We start from the raw sequence: 22121 nt of genomic DNA on the forward strand, positions 1-22121 counted from the left end.
AGCAGATTGGGAATTACTTCAAAGTGGGTGCATGGAATTGCAGCTTTGCAGTGCCGTCCTAACCATGTTTGCTCAGAAGCAAATCCCACCGCATTCATTGTAGCTGGCCTCCTAGCTGGGATGTTTAGATCACAAGCCTCAGTCACCAAGACCCACTTGTCTGCATGTGTCCGCAGTGTGAAAGAGATTAAAGTATTCTTACCAAGAACAAATGTCGAGGGTGCCTATTTTTCCCACACACTTTCATTAGTGTCCCTTCTTTAAGAAAGACCTGAGGAGGAAAACAGAACCTTCAGTCAATACCTCCTGCCTTCGAAGATGGGTCTGCAGGTGGCAGCTAGTGCTGAATGTGGCAGCTAGGTTGCTTGTGGGGGGCAAATCACAACTAGCATATAGCACCTGGTTGCAGGATTTGCACTGCCTGCCAATCTGCTAGTAGGCCAAGTTCAAGGTTTTGGTGTTGACATGTAAGGCCCTGTACAGCTCAGGACCAGGTTACTTGAGAGACCACTTTATCCCTGATATAGGTCACTGCGTTTTCCTGCAGAGTTTCTTCTTAAGGTCTCCAAAATATCACAACTCAGTTCCACAGTAACTTGGGGTAGGGCTTTCAGTGTCAAAATCCCTATTCTACGGAGCAGCACTCCTGTTGAGATACAACAGACATCCACTATCTGTACTTCCCAGAAACAACCGAAGACATTTTTGTTTTGACAAGCTTTCCCAGCTGAATGAGAAGATCTCTTCCTTAGGTGTTTGTCTTGTATTTTCTTTAAACCCATTTTGGGTTCGGTTTTTTTTTTTTGGACTGTTTAAAAAATGAATTTTGCCTGTTTTTATGACATGCATATAAGCTGCTTTGAGACTTTTATGTAAATGGTGATTCCTAAACAATTTAGTAGGAGTAGTCATTAAGGAGAGGCCTGGGTGAATTCAAAGTGTTTTTTGCTTTCTGCCTAGAAGTTGAAAATGTTGGGGGCAAGGGAAGCCTCTCCAACTATGGTACTCCATAACTGAGATGCTATGGCTGAAAGGACCTTCTCCCTCACCACTGAAGGAGGCCTTTGGAGAAGGGCGTCAGCAGAAGAGCTTAAAAGCACCAGCAGCTTTTCTCTTTGGGGTGATAACCAGTTCTAGCACAGGAAGCAGTCCTTGAGGTGATGGGGCTGGGGTGTTGCAGGGTGGAGCTGAGGTTGTGCCTGCAAGGATGTGGCTGCCAGACCCCCTACTGGTGCGTCTGTGCGGGGGGGGGGGGAGCATCCTTGCAACCACCCTACCCCATCCCAGGCCTGTTCTGCTAAGCTGCAGGGATGCGAGTGTCCAGAGGGCAGTTCAAGACTTACCATATAAGCTACTAATGATAATAGCTACTGGGGCCTTGACAGAAAAAAGGATGGCAACCTTACAGTAAGTGGAACCGAACCCAGATGGAACTCACCCTTCCTGGTCGAAGGAGGTTGCTTTGCCCCTTGACACTGTGCTCTATATGTACCAGCTTCTGCAAATTTTCCTGTGGCAGAGAAAGGACCAAAAAAACCAAGAAAGGTTTAGCTTTTGATTCTTAGAAGGTGATAAAAACATTCCCTTTTAAGTTCAAAATGCACCAAGACAGGGCATTTTGCTACCTGAGGCAGAACAGCAAATGGCACCCTCTTCCCTACAAGTCAAGGTAAATAATTTCCAAACCTCGCCAAGTTATTTGGGCAGTCGAAGCAGGAAATGCCACAAACATCTCTGTCTAGCAGTTATAAAGAAACAAAGACTTAAGTCACAGTTTGCTGCCCTTTCATGACCCCCTAATCATTTTTTCCCTGAAGCAGCTGCTTTGCTCTGCCTAATAATAGGGCCGGCTCCACACCTAGATTTCACTAACTGGCTGGGCCGAAGGTTGCCTTCCCATTAGAAAGCATTATCATTACTGAGGCATTAATCTTCTGAAGTGTGCTAGAAGCAGAATTAACATGAAGGCTCCAGACAGGCACTTCAAAAGAAATTCATTTATTTTCAAATATTTCTACCCTGCTCTCCAACTCCAAAAGTGGTTTCAAAGTGGCCAGCAACTGAGAACCAATAAATTTAAAGCAACTTTACAGAGCATTAACAATAGCAGGGATGTGAAAGGCAATTGACAGCTGCACAACTGTTAGTAGTCACACAACAGGTGTGGCATGGGTGGATTTGAGCAGAGAGTCACTAAACCCTGGAACACCTCAGTGTGGTCTTGTGAACCAGCCTTTATACAAGAAGCACTGTATTGCCCAGAAGTTAATGTGATCTAGATCATCTTATGATGATTAATCAAGAGGAAGCAGCATTCCACAAAGGTTCACTGCAACATGAATTAAAAAGTTTTTTTTCCTTTTGGGTGCAGCATGTAGTCTGCAAACTATCCCTTTGAACAGCTTAAGTGCCTCCGTTTCCATTTCCAGGGTCACACCTACACTATACTTTTAAAGCACATGACTTCCCCCAAAGAATTCTGGGTACTGTAGTTTACCCCTCTCAGAGCTATAATTTCCAGCACCCTCAACAAACAAAAGTTCTTAGGATTACCTGGGGGAAGCCATGTGCTTTTAATGTATGGTGCAGCTATGAACTATGTGTAGAAAGGAGAAGAGAATTGGTAATTTATGTTTTTATTCAGAAATTTGTGTATTAAAAAACAAGACAAAAATAATGAAAGGAAACTGCTAATTGTTTCTCCCACTTCAGAAACAGACATTTCTGCTGTTCAAGGGGAAAGCATTATGTAATTTTGTCACTCAGCTATCCTCACTGGGAAACAGTAAAACCTGCTGAATCTGCAAACAGGAAGTGTTTAATTAAAGACTCAGGAGCCCTTAGAAACCACAACAGAAGTTTGCCTGCCCACAGTAGACAGGATGGAGCGGCATCAGCATTTTATTGGGGGTGGAGATGTACCACAAATCAGGTCTGAAAAAGCAAATGCAAACAATACAGAAAATAATGGAATGCAACATCTGCCTTTTCCATAAAAAGTGAACAGAGAATGGTAATTCCAGAGAAAAGGGTTGTTGTGGAAGTAGCCTAAGGCCCCTATATAGGAGTGTTGCCATATTTTTATGGAAGAAGAACTATATCTTAGGAACTGCATCAACAGAAGCTCAACATGTGAAACATTTCCTGGCATTGAGATGCAGTAATGAGAAATCAGCTATTCACTCACTGCCTGCCATCACAAAGACACACAACAACATCAGTATAGTTAACTGTTTTGTCTCTGTGGACAAACATTTCTTCCCTGGATATTTAGTTCTGTAACAGGGGCAAGGGATCTTTATGAGAGAATTTGCTGTCTACAGCATCACCAGACTACCATCCCAAAGTCTGCTTCGGAGACCAGGAGTATAAAATTACTTATATGCAGTCACAATATTTGCCACGTATCTGAAATGGTGGGAAGTAGTCTAGTCCATTTCAGATCTCCTCTAGGTCATATACGTCACACAATCCATAGTTCATAGACTTTAAGTGGTTTAGTGCATTACATTTGTTATTAACTGAATTTTAAATAGGATATTTTATACTGGGGTGTTTTATTTTATTGCAACTTTTCCTGAGCTGCTTTGGGCTGGGTTATAAATGCAGTTGCAAAAGAGAGAGACAGTAGATAAAAGGGAGTTTTAAATAAATAAATAAATAAATATTATGCAAATTCTTAAAAAAACAAACACCTCATCAACAACAACCCACCTTTGAATGTCATAGAATTGTTGACAGGATTATTTGTGATGCTTCACCTTCAGTAGCAATAGATATGTAGCTGTGGTCTTTACAAGCAAGGTTAAGTATTAAGTAAGTAATGAAATCTGGTGTCCTTTGCAGAGATTAGAGAACTCATTAACGGAGTCTGACCCTATTAACTGCCTACCTGCATTGAAGAGCTTGGACACAATCAATGAGTCCTGGCAAGTTGTGTAATCTTCCACAGTATGGTATTTAAAATGAATCTAATGAGACCTTTGTTCCCATTACAGTGACAATGCTGGATGGCATTTCAGTACGAAAGGGATGAGTTTTTAATGAATTGCTCTCATTACATCCGCAGCACTGGTGCGTTTGGTCTCCTAACATCTTGGTCTGCATGTCTCCATTGCAGTGATGTTTTCTTGTTCCCATGAAACATTTTAATTGGGCAGATGGTTTGTTGAGGCTGCAAGCCTATATACACTTACTCCGGTGTTAACTGCTTTTGAAGACACTGGGTCTTATTTCCAACTTAACACACACAGGATTGAGCTATGAAGGAGACTTGGAAAGGAAAAGAACAGTGCTAGTTAAGTTTTGCCCGGTGCCAATAATTACGGCTGAATTAATTGACTAATTGGTATGATTAATTGATTAATCAAAAATTAAAGGAGTGGACTGAATTTTAATCAGGACCCTGTCTGGGGAAATGGAAGTCCTATTCACAGGTGATGCTATGTCTCATGATACAATCAATGCTTTTAAAAGCATTTTCTTCACAATGCATCTTTTTTCAGGGTGGGTATTTAGCTGAGAAAATTTGCTAGCTTCATTAAACAACAGAAAAATATCAATTGAATTGGGAGTAATTATTATTTTAATAGGTTAATTAAACAGCCAGTTAGTAAAAAGCAAGATATATAATTTATTTTAAAAGCCTTTCATTCAACCAAAAGTAATGTTAGGAAGTGAAGCGTCATTCATTTTTATTGCATTTTTCATTGTTGCTTTGGTATATATTAAATTTTACTTTTGAAAGAGATCCAAACACCTTGATTAGTGACCATAAAGCTTCATAAAGCAGTTTCAGAGTTGGAGGGCAGAAGATAAATAGGTGGGTATGTTTAAGGGGAGACGGCCACTGGTAGACTTAGTTCATCTCTCCACTTCCCCTTTAGGCAGTTTTCATAGAGTTTGATAACAATAATAATCAGTTGGTGGACTGGAGGGTTTCATGGAGGCAACTGATGAAAGGAAAATGGATGGCATAGCCACAGACTTCTAGATCATGAGCCTAGTCTTATTCTGAAAGGAATCAGATTTCTTGTCTAACATTTATTTTCAGGAAATGCTTAATACCGATTCAGCTCCTGTGGGCAAAGTTAATGCAAAAAGAGTGAGACCTTGGCTTTTCAGGATTTGTATCTTCAGCTCTTTAGAAAGTTGCCAGCTTTTCTGTTGTCCTCCCTCTTGGGCCTTTCACAGCAGTTGGATGTGCAAAAATTAAACATTCCCCCCAGCACGTCTATCACTACGCCAGGGGAAATTTCACCTTCAAAATTTATGTGTGCCAACCTTCAGAGAAAGGCACAGGAGCCGAGCCAGAAAGATGGCGGTGGGGAGGAAGAGGTAATCCTGCTTGCAGGTGGTAATGCACCCAGCCCCGCCAAATACATTTTCTTCCTCTTTAATGAAGTGGAAATGGCAGTGTGCAAATGTCTACAGACTTCGCAGTGCAAAGACCCATCTGTTTTTTGTCCACAAGGAAAACTGTTGCTGAAACCTGGACAGTAAAACAGACCATGAAAATGTTGGCCGGGCTCAGTCTTGGCACATGTTTCAGAGACATGGATTTTAAATCCCACAATCGGAGATTCCCAGCTGTGTGGAAATGGGGGGGACATTCTTGGCCATATTTTAAGCAGCTGCTTTGACTTTCCATCTTGACAAAGCACATGGCTTCCTTTTTTAAATATATTTTTTAAAAAGTGGAAGCTTAGTTTCCTCTTCACAGGCACACAGCAATCCTAAATTTCTGTAAAGAGAAGGTGGGCTGCATCTGACCAGACGCAAGCTGTCGGGTGGATCTGGCCCACAGACACTTGGCAGGCTACCCTCTCCAGACGCTTCCGCCTTTCAAAAGCATAACAAGATTTCTTGCACAATCCCCCAGCAGCATATAAGAGCAGGTGAATTAGTATAACAGTCCCCACCATGTGGTTCCACGGAAGTGTCGGAAGTCCATGAATTTCCTATCTAAAAGCCATAGTTAAGAAGTGAATTTGTTTCTTTGGTGGTCATCTACTGTAGGGTTTAAAAAGCATGCAAGTCTCAAGGCACCTGTCCACAGGCTCTTGTAAGAGTTGCCTCTATATCTTAGGATGCAAGAAATGTCAGTACAGTGGTACCTCTGGTTGTGAACGGAATCCGTTCCAGAGACCTGTTCGCAACCTGAAAAGAGCGCAACCTGAAGCACCGTATCTGCACAGGTGAGCGGTGCGATTTGGCACTTGTGCGCATGCGCAAAGCGCAATTTAGCGCTTTTGCACATGCGCAAGCAGCGAAACCCAGAAGTAACCCTTTCCAGTACTTCCAAGTCACCACGGGATGCAACCTGAAAAGACGTAACCTGAAGCTTCCATAACATGAGGTATGACTGTATTTTCATCCCTCCCATTGCAAGGATCACCTGATCATCTTGTTTTACTTTCATACTGTGAGAAAGGAGGGGGCAGAAGCTACTCTTCAAGACTTCCATCTCTAGTACTGTTGCACTTTTTTTTTCTTTGAACTGTCCTGCGACAGGATGGCTGCATGAGAGCTGCTCCTCTCGTACATGTTTCTTACATTCTTTTATTTCTTTAATTAGTAGAAATAAATTAGGTACGCTGCAAAACCTCCACAGCTTTGCTTCCGTTTACTCTTCATTTGGGTGCTCACAAGAGCAGATGTGAGTCCACAGCACCAGGACCAATTCCTTGGAATGCTGCGTTGGTGTTCCTGTGTTCCTGTGATCGGAAGGTCGGAGAAGCTGCTCCCGTCACCCAGCCCATGCAGGCGCTGAAGATGTGGGCTGAACATGGGTGTACGGAAAAGAAAATGTGTGCTGCCAAGTTGCAACCATAGATCAGTTTTCTTGAAACAGCAAACTTTAATAGGAACACAGGATGGTGCCTGACACTGAGTGAGACCAATGGTCGATGTAGCTCAAGACGGTCCTACACTGATTTGCAGAGACTTCCTAAGGTTTCACAGTTTCCAGCCCAACTGAAGATGCATGGGATTGAACCTGGGACTTTCTGTGTGCAAAACAGATGCTCTACTGCAGGTATTGTTTCTTTTTGGTCCCAACATTGGCTTCCATTTCCTGCCTGCTGAGAAACACCCCTGGAGCTCTGTTTGCTAGAACAGGTGGGGGAAGGAAGTGGCACAAGGGAAAGAAAAACTGCTACATTATGGAATTAAAAATTGCAATGTAGGTTTCCAGGTTGAACTCTATTTCTGTGGGAGCCAAACTAGACGTGACACAGCAGATCAATTGTTAGATCTCTGGAAATGTTTCAAAAGCAGCTGCCACGGAGACTTTGATGCCCTGATGTTGGAAGTGTTTAACCCGAATTTGCATAGCTATTTTGTCTATTTATAAGCAGTCCCCATACTATGTCAAACCACCTAGCTCAGGCATAGTCATATTTTGTTTTAACACTGGAATGTTTCAGCGTTGCTTTACAGCACAGTCGTACACATGTTTACCCAGAAGTAAGCTTGCAGTACTAACCCCGCTTACCAGGGAGTAAACCCCACTGAATTCAATATGACTTGCTTCTGCGTGGGCATTGGGGAGCTACCCTGTGTGGTAAGTTTTACACTTTAATATTTATTTCTGACAGATAATTAAAAATACATGTTGATTTGAGATATATCTGAACTGGTAGCACTTAGGAGGCATCAGGGCAAGGTGGAACTCACCCCTTGCTGCATGCTGTCATTGGCTCGGTCCGCAACTTCGGAGACGATGAGCAAGGCAGCTGCGGTGGAAGAAAGCAGAACACGTTAACTGAGGTTCAGAAAAGAAAAGATGTGCAGATTTTTAGGAGGAAGAATATATAACCTTCTTAGGTATGGAGTCTCGCTAAGACCAAAATAAGTTGTACTGCCTAGGAATTAATGCTGTTCAAGAAATACATGTTCAAATTCCCGTTCAACCATTACTTGGTCTGGGAGCCTTAGACAAGTTGCTACAGCTCAGCCTCACTTCTACAAAATGAAAGCAACATTCCTATTGAACAGGAGGCTATTGCACACTTGTCTCAGTTACAGTTATTGCAAATATACATTATATGTAAGGTAAAGGTAAAGGGCCCCTGGATGGTTTAGTCCAGTCAAAGGTGACTATGGGATCTTGCTTTTCAGGCCAAGGGAGCTGGCATTTGTCCACAGACAGCTTTCCGGGTCATGTGGCCAGCATGACTAAACCGCTTCTGGTGCAACAGGACACCGTGACAGAAGCCAGAGCGCACGGAAGCGCTGTTTACCTTCCCGCCGCAGCAGTACCTATTTGTCTACTTGCACTGGTGTGCTTTTGAACTGCTAGGTTGGCAGAAACTGGTGTCGATACACTGGATAAATTTACTTGAATAAATGTGAGTTAGTGAACAAATGCAATGGTAGAGTTCAGACTTTGGTGGGTTTTTTAAAAAATATATATATATTTTAAGCAGAATATTGTGTTTGCCTCTGCTCAAACAACGCATTTTGGAACCCTCTAGGTTTTGGATCTGGCCACAATCTGGCATATGTAACTGGCTATACTTTGCACAAATCCAGAAGACAAAACATATACACTTTGGTTGCAAGGCATTAAGAATGCTTCAAATGAGAACACTGCACAGTAAAATACCTTTCATGGATTCAGTTTTCCATATAAATCAAACTGCGTAGTAACAACCAGTTCTTGACCATGAACATAAAACCAACTGCTTTTCAAAGTTGCTTTGAAAAGTCACATTGAGTTGCCTGCAGCAAGAAAATGCGACTAATAAATTTAACAAATAATAATAAATTATTACGAGGGCCATTTGCAATGCAAGCCTATACACATATACAGACAAATAAGCCCCATTGAGCACATTGAGACTTATTCACACTTAAGTGTATATAGGATGGCAGCCTGACAATTCAAAGTGTTGTCACTACTCACGATCAAAGTTTCAGATAGTAAAATTGTTTCATGTTAATTATTTGGTCATCACATACATTGTTCATTCTAAATATCTAATATGACCTATTTTGAGATCACAAGGAACTTAAAAATCAAAGAACAGTACATGTTTTGATGAGTGAGTGGCCCCAAATGACATGAACAAGAGAGGTAATTTATCTTAAAATCAAGCTGAGATCTGAGTACAGTGATGTTGTTTGTTCACAGACTTCTTCCTGTACAAGTAGAGACACTAGCTATTTATTAGGCAAAATAAATAGTTATTATTATCATTTTTTAAATTCTGAATTACCTTGTGTTTCTTCATACTCAGCGGAATCAGGACAAAGGTTATTCAAGTAATCTGTGGGGAATCAGATATAAAGCAGGTAGTAAGTCTCAAATAAATTCCTTTTGATCCACTCTAAACACTAAACCCTTAATCTAGGTGGGTTTTCAGCCCAGATCTCAGACTGGTGGAACAGATTCTGTCCCACTGAAGGCAGCCAGCCTCAGGCTGCAATCCATTGCACATTAACCTGAAACTAAGCCTAAGGAACATAGTGGGATCTACATCCGAGTTAACATATACAGGATTGTAAACCACACTAAACCTAAGGTTTAAGATCAGGTTTGCAGCTTAGGCGTGTTCTGGGAACATAAGAAGAGCCTGTTGAGTCAGGCTAATGGGCCATCTAATCCAGCAACTTGTTGTTTCTGTTGTTTCCAGTATCTAGTCTTCAGAAGTTGTAGCGGCACAACATAGCCTTCATAGCTAGTAACCATTGGCAGCTTTCTCCATGAATTCCTTCAATCCTATTTGAAAGCCATCCAACACAGTGACCACCATGGCCTCCTATCCCATATTTCAACCACTTGTAGACCTCAGTTTTCTGTTCCCAGACAGAATGCTATCAAAGAGGGGGCCTGGCAGATTTCCCTAGGCAGAGAAGTTCTGCATCCTATGTCCCATAACAAAGATGGCCCCGTTGCACTTCAATAAGCAGCAGGAAAATACAAAAAGGGTTCTTCAGCTGATCTAAGTGGATGGACAGGATCACATGGGATGAGACGCTCTTTGAAGTAGTGGAGAAACAGAATGCATGAGGACATGCATCATTTCCCTATACATAAGAATGTCGGAAGCTTTAAAAGTTTCAGTTCATTCAAGAAGATGCCAGTGCTAGGGTAAGAGTCAAAAGAATGGGATTTTTAATTGCAAAATTCCAAACTGCCTAAGATAATGGAACAATTTCCCCCGCTGATGCTCCCCCCCCCCCCCGATTAATTATATTCTAGTTTAGTTAGAGTGGATACTCCTAGGAAGGATTAAAAATAGATAAACACAAACTTATTCCAAATTGAGAAATTATGTTGAACTGAGTAAAGCAATATTTAATCCTTGACTGCATGTGACTTGATACAGATTACAACTGCGCTGAATTAATGAATACGAGTTGCGTTACTGATAGAAGTTTATACAAGAAGATGAGGGAATCTGTTATTTCTGGATCTCCCTGGACTAAGGGAAGAGCTGTTGCAATCACCACTTTGCAATATCTGTGTAGGCTATACGCAAAAGCTGTCGCTGGGGACTTGAGGCATTGCTTATCCCTGCCGGATGAATCATTGTGGTCTACAGTAATTTTTCCCAAATGTGTATGGGAAGGCAGAAGCACTGCAGCTGTAGTGCTTTGGCTGGTCCTCCTAAGTGTATCCTGCAATGAATTTTATTACTCTTGTTTGGTAATACGAATGAGAGCAACAAGGCTGGAATGATGGGCCCCTGTCAGGAGGAGATGCAACAGTCCTTTAAGTGGGGGAAAGGGGTCCTCTGAGCCCTTTTCAGCAAACAAACATTCATCTCCCTACTCGGAAAAAGAGAATTAAGGCAAGAGAATGTGGCTGCAAGCCACTAGCCAGTTACACATGCTTAAAGTAAATGGGCCATAAGGATCAATAGCAGATTGTACAGATGAGGAAGGTGTGGATCCAAACAACTGCAGAGTTCAAGACATTTGCTTGACAGGAGCAAGGGCAGCAGGTTGGATCCAGAGTCACAGAAGGAACTACAATCCAGCTGAGGTTCCCACTGGAAGGAGGAGGGGAGGCAATTTTTGTCTCCTTTTCATTGCAGTCCCCATACCATCTCCTACACTTGAGGATCTCAAAGCACTCTTCAGCAGCTTTTCAGAGAGCAGAGAGAGCTACAGGGGAAAGGAGCAAGCAGCAAATATCAGCCACCTCTCCCTCCAGCAGTACAGTTCCATGAGTGGTTCTAAGTCAATGATTTTTGAGGTCATTGTTATGTTCTCTGGAAAGTTGACCAGGGATCAACCAACTAACAGTAAAGGTCTTCCCCCTTACAGAGCACATGCACTCGAGAGTATCTGTGTTTCTTGCTACATGAAAACCTTTCCCTAGCAAATGAAACTGACAGAAAACTTCTCATTGTAGTTGAATTAAAGTTGGACAGGGTAACGTAACCCTGAACTAGTCCCCCAAAAATGATCCCTTTTTTTAGATCAGTGCAGACAGAGGAAAACCTTGTTAACACACAGTGTCAGACCTGTCCACATAAGCTGTACTGGTGCTCAGATCAGGAAGACATCTTATAGTATCTGGTAGCTAATGGGAGTGTGACATTCACAGGGCTTGTTATACAGCAGGCAAGCTGTTTACAGGCATGCTATATGCCAGGGGTGGCTAGCCAGTGGCTCTCCAGATATTGTTGGATCCTACTTCCCATCAGCCATAGCCAGTACAGGCACTGACCTAGAATGATGAGAGTTCTGGTCCAGCAACCTTTGGAGGGTCACAGTTTAACCACCCCTGCTATATGTGAATACACCAAACTCATCTCACTACTACTATTACTAATTTTATTATTTATACCCCGCCCATCTGGCTGGATTTCCCCAGCTACTCTGGCTGGCTTACAACATAATTTTACAGCAAACAAATCTGTTTAATGTACTAAACAGATGCATGGACCTATTAAGATAGTTGTAGTGAACTAATGCCCCCTTGCTTAGCATCTGTGGAGGAAACCAAATCACCCAGCAAAATCACTCATTGGCATCTGGTAGTCACTTGTGCTGCTGTTCTTGCAAAAACAAAAAAACCCCACAAAAAACAGGAACCACTGGGAAGACGGCATTTCTTTGGACTTATGATCAGTGTTCTTGGACCAAGATGAAAGTACTTCTAATCAGTGCTGTGAAGTTCTCTTCGGGAAGTTCCCTTTGTTCTAGTCCATTGATTTCAGTTCTTTCTAATATGTTCTGAAGCTTTTTTTACCACTTGCTGAATATGGGTGGGATTTCTTCCCATTGCCCGCCCCCTGCAAACTTCATCGTATGTCACTCTCCACCAAAAGACATGGGCCACCCCCGCCACCTGCCCATCTTTATGCCTGAAATGCTCCATAGCTGGAATTCCTGTGGACTCATCTAACATGCTTTGCTTTGGGACGTGGTTGCTTTCGACCCAGCCTGCCAGGCTTTTCACTTTTCTATTCTTTTCTGCTCTCCTGGTGGCTTCCAGGTTTCCAGCAGTGATAATGAAGGTGACATTTGGCAGGCAGAAACATTGGGGTTACAAATACAGCTTGACACAAAACAAGGGATGCTGAACATTCATGGGGAGGAGCGGAAGCATAGGATCAGGCCTTGTTCCTGACATACATGTGTTTAGTAGACTTTGGGAACAGATCCTATGCATAAGCAAGTGGCTTCTGATCTTGTATACAGAGCCTAGCCCATGTGCACAAGGTCTGTTCTCAGAGTCCATTGGGGATGAGATCAGCTACCACACTCTGTTTCCTTCCAATGCATGTTGGCTGCCCCTACATTTGTCTGAGAAGGAAGGGATATAGAGTTTAATACAGTATTTTCTGATTGGCATAAACTCTACAACATCTCAGAAGAAAGACTATCCTCACACTCCTGCAACCCGAGGCCTTTTAAAGTGGAGAAGACAATAATCTTACGTGTTGGAAAGTATGTTCTCTGCCACAGAGCTACAGACTCTCCACTCCATTTTTCATTGGAGTTGCTGTCACTGAGAGAAATCCACGATAACATTGAAAACAAAAGGTTGAAATGTTTAAGTCAAGTGTGCTATGAGTCACAAGTTACTGGGATTCTCTCAGAGTGTATGGGATTCCTGCTCTAATTCATTCTGCCTCTGCCTCTTCAGATTCATTAGTATTGCTCTGTCAATGTTTTGTGGAAAATCCAAATTGTTATTTGCACTGACTGAGCACTAAAAAGCGGTTTTCCCAGGAGGAAGACAGTGGGACAAGAGGATGTGCGGATAAGCTCTAGGTTGACTTTCAAGGGCGATAATGCCTGAGAATGACTATAAGCTAGGAACAAACCAGGCAAAAGGAGGAGCCTCCTATCATGGGAGTGGCATGTTTTATATCTTGCTTACCTGTGAGGAGCACATGGTACTGGAATATGCGCTGCACCACTTTCAAGAGCTGATGTTTCACATTCAAGGGACTCCCACCACGAAACTGCTGTCCTCAAGAGAAGGAAAATAAGAAGGGTGAAGGTCAGAGCTCAGACATCCACAATCAGAAAATAATCAGTCATCCATCCAGGTTCACATGACTGGCAAGAGAGACATTTAAAGCGCTGTCAGAGAGAAGATGTGCCCAGGTAGTCTCCAGGAGCTGACCTTTTGTCCACAATGTTTCAAAATGAAACTAAAACCCAATATTAAATTTTCATGATTATTTATATTTTGGTCGATAGTCAAAATAGACTTCAGAATTCAGACTCCATGCAACTACAGATTTCAAGTGACCCTTGTATATTTTTGTGGCTACAGCTGGTTGACTGGAGCCAGCTGGAGGGTTCCTGCCACAAACAGCTTGATATTTATAATGCATGAGTATCTCAAGGCTAATATAAAATCCAAGAACTTTCCCAGAAGAAGTTGACATTAGTGCTGTGCGCAATCCACAGGGCAAGTGTCTCTTCACTTGGGCTAAAAGGTCGTGAGTATACAGTGGGGGCCTGACATGAGCTCAGTAGCTAATCATAGGGCTAGCAGAGAAAATAGATGTGCCTTCATGACTATTTGACACATCTGGCGAGATATGGCCCATTGACCTCAACACTGTTCTTCTCTATTGTGACATGCTCACAAATGGTATTAAAAAGTGAAAGGACCACTTTCCTTTGGAAAAGCAGGCGGGGATTACCGAGGTAAACACAGAGCAGAAAGCAGGCTGCTCTTTTCCTTTTAATACAGAATTTCTGGCAGAAGTTTTAAGATGTATTAGCAAATGAAAATTGTTTCATTTCCCCCAAACAGCAGCTCTGAATATAACCAACTGCATGAAAAAGTATACACAGTCTTGGCTGGGGGGAAAACTAGGCTTGCCATCGCATGGTTCAATTAGTAGAAAGTATTTTGTCACAGAGCTGAGTCAAGGTGAGGGGAGTTGTGTAAGTTATCACTAGCAGAGACTCAAAACTGATGTCAAGTGCCATATTTGAATTATCTTATTGTCTCGGGAGGGGGGGCGCTGTTTCTGCTCCTATTTTTTCTAATGTAATTTATCTTCTTTTTTGAAAACTATTTTGAAAATGTTTTTCGTAGAAAAAGAAACAAATAATACATCGGAAAGCAGCGACATGCTCAAGAGCTCTACATATGGGCAGATTCATATAGGAGGAGATGGTCCCACAAGTGGCTTGGTCCCAAGCAATCCACGGCTATGAAGCTAACAAGCAACTTAAATTGCACTTAGAGCTGAACCAACAGTTAGTGCAGCAGGTACAACAATGGGGTCACATGATTCTGCACTGACTGAAGCTTCCAGCAGCCTGTTACAATTGCCCAATCACTGATGCAACACATGCATCTATCACTCATGGTAATATATGAGAGGGCTTTTTCTGTGAGGGCAGCACTCACTGCTCCAAGAGCTTGGATTAGCTCTTTCTCTGTGTACTTAGGTTCCACCAGCAGTTGAATCGTTTTTCAACAAGCCTTTGATCACTGCCGCTGCTTAAATTATTAGATGTTTGTTCTGGCTCTCTGGATTGTTTTTCTACATTTAATTTTGGTCATGTGTTTATTATCTTAGGGTTGAGTTTGTGTGTTTTTGGATCCTCAGTGTTCTTTAATTGTACTTGTCTCGCTACGTTGTGGGTTGTTTTGTAAAGTCTCATGCCTTGAAAACGGAATGGAAATATCTCGACAGGGAAACAAACAAGTAACGTAGAAATAAGCATCTTGTTACTGCGACTCCTCCTCCTCCTCCTGTTTCCAAGTCCGAGAACAAACTTCAGCCAAAAGTTAACAAGGGTCATCTGGCATGGATGAACTATGAAACAGGTTGCGACAATCCAGGCTGCCTTGGCCGGCCCTGGAGCCATTAAAAATGAATAGCCATGTCTCTGATGGGATGACGTTGCCACAACTTACTGTCTCATCCGTTTGCTACTTTCCACCTAAGTTTCCATAGCAGCTTCAACAAAGGAAACAAAGGAGAAACCCAGGGAGTTTGCATTAGAGTTGCTAGCTAAGTGGCACTTAGGAACCTTCAAAAGCTGCCTTATATTGAAATGAGACCATTGATTCATCTGAAAGAGAGACTCCACCCCCATCGTTCTGCCCGGACGCTGAGGTCCAGCGCAGAGGGCCTTCTGGCGGTTCCCTCACTGCGAGAAGCAAAATTACAGGGAACCAGGCAGAGGGCCTTCTCGGTAGTGGCACCCTCCCTGTGGAACACCCTCCCATCAGATGTCAAAGAAATAAGCAACTATCTTACTTTTAAAAGACATCTGAAGGCAGCCCTCTTTAGGGAAGTTTTTAATGACTGAGGTTTTAATGTATTTTTAATCTCCTCTTGGAAGCCACCCAGAGTGGCTGGGGAAACCCAGCCAGATGGGCGGGATATAAGTAATAAAGTAATAAATTATTATTATTATTATTATTATTATTATTATTATTATTATTATTAAACTCAGTACTGTCTATAGTAAATGGCAGTGGCTCGCCAGAACTTCAGGCAGGACTTTGTCTCAGTCCTACCTGGAGATGCTGGGGATTGAAGCCAGGACATTCTGCATACATAGCAGATGCTCCACCACTGAGCTGCAGTCCTTCCCTGAGATTTCCACCTGCTGCTGCTTTCTTGTCATGGATTTGCGGTGAAAGGGGAAGCGGCGTCTGTTCAGTTTCTGATCCTCACCATCATCATGCAGTGATGGCCGCTTCAACACAGCTGTCTATTGTCCACTCGGTGCTGTTCATGCATGGAGGATCTTCTCAGCATCCACACAATGCTGTCCTCAAATTTTCAGTGGAAATGGCAAATATGGGGGGAAAGGGGGGTGTCATTTTGATGATGGTGTGGACACTGTGCAAAACTTCCATGCATGAGCAGCCCCAAGTCCCCCATAAACCTGCCATATGGAGGCACCCTAATTACTAAAGACGCTGTAGGCAACCCTTTTTACTGACCAAGCCTATGGCACCCCCATATTCAAACATTTCCAACTTTGTACACACACAAATATCTGAACAGGGTCAGGATCAGTTTCAAAAGTGGAACAGTGGTACCTCTAGTTACGAACTTAATTTGTTCTGGAGGTCCGTTCTTAACCTGAAACTGTTCTTAACCTGAGGTACCACTTTAGCTAATGGGGGCCTCCTGCTGCCGCCACACTGCCATTTCTGTTCTCATCCTGGGGCAAAGTTCTTAACCAGAGGTACTACTTCTGGGTTAGCAGAGTCTGTAACCCAAAGTGTTTGTAACCTGAGGTGTTTGTAACCCGAGGTACCACTGTACAGGAGAGATTTGCCTTTCTTCCATCACCATCCCTTTAAATGAAGTTACTATGTGTTATTCCTATTTGGATACTATTGTGAGTGGGGAGAAGATCAAGGATACAAAAACGCGAAGCAAAACCCAAACCCACAGGAAGCTTCTGAGTTCAGATTTACGACTCCAATAAAAATCCCATTAACTCCAATTGTAGCGGAACTGAGGGGCAACACACCAAGCTGAGATAAAAGCATTAACACAGCAACTTTTATCCCTTACTTAATAGTAGGGTCTGTGACGTTCCTGTGAAATACATTCTGACCCTGCTTCCTGGGGCATTGCGAGGGAGATGGGGAAAGGGCAGAGTAAGAACCATTGATCTGAAACACACCAAAGGCATCTTCAGAAGAGCTGTACTGATTTATGTGCCAGACAAGAAGAGCAGGATTAAGGCAAGACTTTGCATTAGTCCCAAGGGAATAGAGCACATTCAACTGCCAAGCTCTTTGAGTTTATACTCAAAGAGAGTTGGGACCTTTCTGGATATAGGGTCAGGCACTAATTTACCTCTGAATTGGTGAACTGGGAGGACAGTTTAGGCATACATATCAGAATTAGGCAAGGAAGAATCTGAGAGTGTATTACTGGGGCTAAGTCCAAATCTCTCCCCACCCCCGCAAATATATGTGGTGAAAATTGGGGGGTTGATCCCAGAAACAGTTAAATCTTCCTTTTTTATTTTTACCTTTTTCCTATTTTTCTATTGCTGCCTATGGGGACATTAAAAATTGAACTTTTTTTAAAAGAGAGAGAGAGAGAGAGAGAGAGAGAGAGAGAGAGAGAGAGAGAGAGATATGGAGCGCCCACACTAGTTTTCTGGATCTCAGCATGCCCCAAACACAACAGTCTTCTGGAGCATGGTGGTGGTAGTGAGGAAAATGGCTGCTGCTAAAAAAAATATGGCTGCTGCTGCTATCTTTTTGTGGTGGCAGCCATTTTCCTTCCACAGTGCCCCAGAATGCTGCTGTATCTACGGTATTCTGAGGCCAGAAAATGGCAGTGGATTGGTTGCTGAAGGAAATGTGTTACTTTTAGCTGGTGACAAGAAAAGGAAGAACAAAAACAAAGACCCTACTACTAAAGGAGAGCAGCTCCCTGAATTTGGCCCCTATTCAGGGTCATAATTTGCACCTGCTACCAGCATTAGGGTTTCCAAAATGATAATTACATCAATCCTGATCTAAGCTCTGGTATCTACACTACAAATTTATACAGGATTTATACCCTTCTAACTGTTATGGTTTCCACCAAAAAATCCTTTGAATTTTAGTTAGTGAAGGGCGGAGACAGAGAGCCATGCACCTGTCAGTCAGCTAATGTCATATGATTTAAATCACATCAGGTGATTTAAACTTCTGGGAAGAACTCTATATATGCTCCCGATGCGTCCTTTGCAAGTCTCCCTTGAATGCAGCCACTGCTGTAAAGGAAGATTGATTCCTCAAATTGAAATTGGCACCATATGACACTAGATGATGGACATGGTGAGCCAAACCATGTCCTAGGCCAAATGGGGAGGCCTGGCAGCCCCAATGAGGCCCATGGGTCAGACGTTCCCCACTGCTGGTGAACGGACTGACAATTCTCTGTTACAGTCAAGGTGGACAGACTTAGTGGGATGGAAGTGTTTGGAACACATATTCTCTGCCCTGCAAATATTACCTTAGAAAATGTCTTTTCAAGTAAGAATCTATGTCTAGAAGGCTTTCAGATGAACCAACCCCATATGTTGCTGTAAGTGTAGAATCCCATAGTCTTCTCACAGTCAATGAATATGCACCCCCTGGAGGAGCAGAACTAAGCCAGGTGCTGTTAGCACATCTAAACCTCCTTCCTGTCTTTATTCTAACAGAGAGTTCTCAGTTTCTTCCACTTTACCCCCTCACAAAATTATAGCTTACAAGGTTCTCTGGGGAAAGAGAGTAAGTATTAAACCAGATAAAGTCTGTGGTATGAATATGCTCTGAATATCAAACACACACAGATGCATTTTGTGAATATATCCCTGCTGGTGAGAATACTGCCATTGCCTTTGAGACAAGCAGTTTTTGACTCTAGTATATCGAACACCTGGGCAACAAGGAAGCACAGCCCGCAGGATAACCAAGTTTGAGATAAGCCCCCAAAAACAATTATTGCAATTAGAAGTCTGCCTTTCCGATCAAAGCCTTCAGAGCAGCATTCTTAGACTCCATTTTTATATTTTTGGCCTCAAGAGTTCAGACAGTGAAATATCCACGGGCAAATGTTGACAAACGGTCATTTTAATGAATTATCATTATTAATATTTCAGATGTGCTGCAGAGGGAGACATAATCCATATCTCAAGAGCCTGACAGCCCAAGCCACATTAAAAATACAGCAGCCAATTTATCCTCGTAACCTTTTCTGTCAGATAAGTAAATATTACTACCTCTCCTCCCCTACCCTTTACAAATGGAGAAACTGATATATATTAAGGCTGACATTGTGTGCATCACCACCAGAAGAAGAAGTGTCACTGTGGCAGGAAGCAGAAGAGAGGGACAAAGTTTGCATTAGTCCCGTTCAGGGATTCTAAATTCCTTCTACACTGAGCATGAGCACACTAGCCCTATGGTTTTCCCTGTGAAGGCTGGAAAGATAACCTCTGAGACTGTTGGCAAGTTAGCAAAAGGCCAGGTTGCAGTAATGTGCAGGACAGAGGATGAAGGAATTACTTAGTTCCCATACATTTGGTGTCAGGTATGGAGTGCTCAGTAACAAGACAATCCCTGACCTAGAATTCTTGCTGCTTCCATCTCCCATAGCTGCCCACAGTTATGTGAGAATGGATGATCACACATTCATTGTTGTTGTTGTTTTATTATAGCAGCCCTTGCGTTCCATACATAAGGGCACAAGCAACCCCAATTCTTCTCACTTGAAGGTGTGCAAGTGGATCTAATAGGTACTCCTCCAGACTTAACCCTCCTCCAAAGCTATCCCTGAACTGAGTCATCATTAATACCCCCCTATATGACCCTTTCTGAGCTCTGAAGGGAGGGCACACAAGGAAGGAAGGAGAGAGTGATAAAGAGAACTACGGGACAGTCCTAAAGCAGTGTGAGGAAAGGACTGAGGGCCCTTACCTCAAATTCCCGAACGACAGTATCCAGCTGGGAAGTTTTAAGGCGGGCTTCATCCAGCAAAGCCAAATTCCTATCAAACTGCATAATGTAAGCCGTGTGGTGAATGAACCTTGATTCCCTGGAGAGGAAAATGTCAGCCACTTTCTGGTGATCTTCCCTAAAGCCACATCAGGATAAACAAACAAACAAACAAATGAAAAGGTTACGACATTTGGGGCTTTTTCATTTAGGAAACAGGGAGGTAAGAGAGGTCATGATAGAGCAGGCATAGGCAAACTCCGGCCCTCCAGATGTTTGGGACTACAACTCCCATCATCCCTGACCACTGGTCCTGTTTGCTAGGGATGATGAGAATTGTAGTCCCAAACATCTGGTGGGCCGGAGTTTGCCTATGCCTGTGATACAGGCATATGAAGATTATGCATGGTGCGGAGACAGTGGACCGGGAGGTGTTTTTCTCCCTCTCTCATCACGCTAGAACCCAGGGTCATCCAGTGATGTCGCATGGTGGAAGACTAGTGTGCAGACAAAAGGAACGCACACACATGGAATTCACTGCCACAAGATGTGGCTGCCATCTTGAGTGTTGTTGTTTTTTAAAAAGGGATTAGACAAATTCATGGAGGATAAGGCTGTCATTGGCTACTAGTCATGGTGACTGTATACCCTGTCTCCAGAACTGAAAGCAATATGTCTCTAACTGCCAGTTGCTGGGTAACATGAGCAGGAGGGTGCTATTGCCCTCATCTCCTATTCTTTGCTTCCCAAGGAAGCCATATTAGCCACTGCGGGAAACAGCCGAGGGGGTCTTTGGTTTGGATCTTTCCCACCTCTACTGGATGCTGCCCACAGCCATTCCCATTTATCAGCCCTGAGCTGCTTTGTGAAGAACAGGCCTTTTTAATACTCCAGGTCCACACATGATGCAACACACCTATCTGAAGACAGTCCACTGGCCACATCTGGTGGCCCAGCAGAACCTCAACAAACCTCCTGTTCGGGGAGCTGGCCTAGGACTGTGAAAACAAGGATTTCGTCAAACGTCCCACAAGCACAATATATGGTTGATGGGCTATTATTTGTCTTGATGGCAAATAAATAGGTTCTATATATTTAAAATGTTGATATCCCACCCTATCCATTCAGGCTCAGTGTGGCTTTTGCACATCTCTTTTCACTTACTGCAGACGGTATCTGTGACTTACTATCTTGTTATCGGGATCCCAACCTTCCAGCAAAATGTACTTTAACAATGGTAGAGGAAACATATCTGGAATCTATTGAAAATGAGGTCATTCAGTAGCCATATATATAATGCCTTAGTGCATAGCATCTGGAGTTCTTACAGATCATGCTACCATGTTCTTGTAACAGATATAATGTAAAATCTCAGGGTGGAGGATAGCCTCTTAGCATTCAGGGTGAGGCCATCACAGAGGCAAGTTGTCTCACATTCAGTTACTTTTGATTCTCCCTCTATTCAAAAGAAATAGGTACTTGGTTTTCCTAAAGATTTCAGGATGTCGGGAAATGGATGCTGTCCTGAGATGGTATAAAGGCCTTGCTAAATCACTTACCAATTGAGAACTTTTTCTTCCAGCTCTTCCAGTATTTCTTGGTGTAGTTTGTAGATTTCTGGGATCTCATTCAATCCTTCCTTGAGCTTTGCTTCTTCATGGTCATTGTTATCTTCATCTCCCAGCACTTTTAAGACAGCTTCATAGAAATCCTGTGTACACACAATTCAGAATATCATCTGTAGGCTGTTGCCCAATCCTACTCACATGTTCCTGACTACCATATTCAAAACCTGTCATTCAGTGCCAAATTTTTTGTCTGTGCCTTGGTCATTTCTTTTCCTGACTAGCCATTTGCTTTCCTTACCTCTTGTTGCCTCACTTTTCTTCAACTAAGTTAAGGTTGACCCAAACCATAATTTTCTGATGCCACACAGTCCTCTTGTGGGATTCAAGCGCTCCCTTGTCAAGAGCTTGAAAACCTTTCAGAAAGACCCTTGAAACAGGGTGCGAATTTGACACAGAGGCACTGTGTGAAATCTGAGATGTCACAAATGAGAGAACTAGACCAGCCGGACAATGATTGTCTCCTTGTTTGTTGGTTTGAACCAATTTTTACAATGCTAAAGAAAATCTTTCCCCATAAAAACAACTTGTCTAGTCTTGTATCACCACAATAACATTACCAAAACCTATGTACTAGTTTCCTTAATTTTATGCATCAATAAGACCCC

General features: G+C 42.8%; 1 protein-coding gene across 12 annotated transcripts in view; it reads right to left on the bottom strand.

Moving 5' to 3' along the window:
* The window catches only part of FGD5 (FYVE, RhoGEF and PH domain containing 5), a 142507-nt gene that overhangs the window by 23866 nt on the left and 96520 nt on the right, over positions 1 to 22121 (bottom strand). For 9 of the 12 annotated variants that reach the window (XR_014545295.1, XR_014545296.1, XM_083602683.1 and 6 more), the window contains exons 6-12: positions 21448 to 21599; positions 19871 to 20027; positions 13346 to 13433; positions 9222 to 9272; positions 7678 to 7736; positions 1439 to 1510; positions 203 to 271 (exon numbers count right to left, since the gene is read on the bottom strand). Coding sequence is in view for 10 of the 12 variants with exons in the window: in XM_083602683.1 (XP_083458809.1) it covers positions 203 to 271; positions 1439 to 1510; positions 7678 to 7736; positions 9222 to 9272; positions 13346 to 13433; positions 19871 to 20027; positions 21448 to 21599 (648 nt within the window). In the remaining 2 variants the exon portion in view is untranslated. The remainder of the gene's footprint in view (positions 1 to 202; positions 272 to 1438; positions 1511 to 7677; positions 7737 to 9221; positions 9273 to 13345; positions 13434 to 19870; positions 20028 to 21447; positions 21600 to 22121) is intronic. The other 3 variants (XM_083602684.1, XM_083602681.1, XM_083602680.1) reach the window with 1 other exon arrangement.

The sequence above is a fragment of the Podarcis filfolensis genome (genome assembly GCF_964270895.1).
Source record: "Podarcis filfolensis genome assembly, chromosome: 2".
Taxonomy (NCBI): domain Eukaryota; kingdom Metazoa; phylum Chordata; class Lepidosauria; order Squamata; family Lacertidae; genus Podarcis; species Podarcis filfolensis.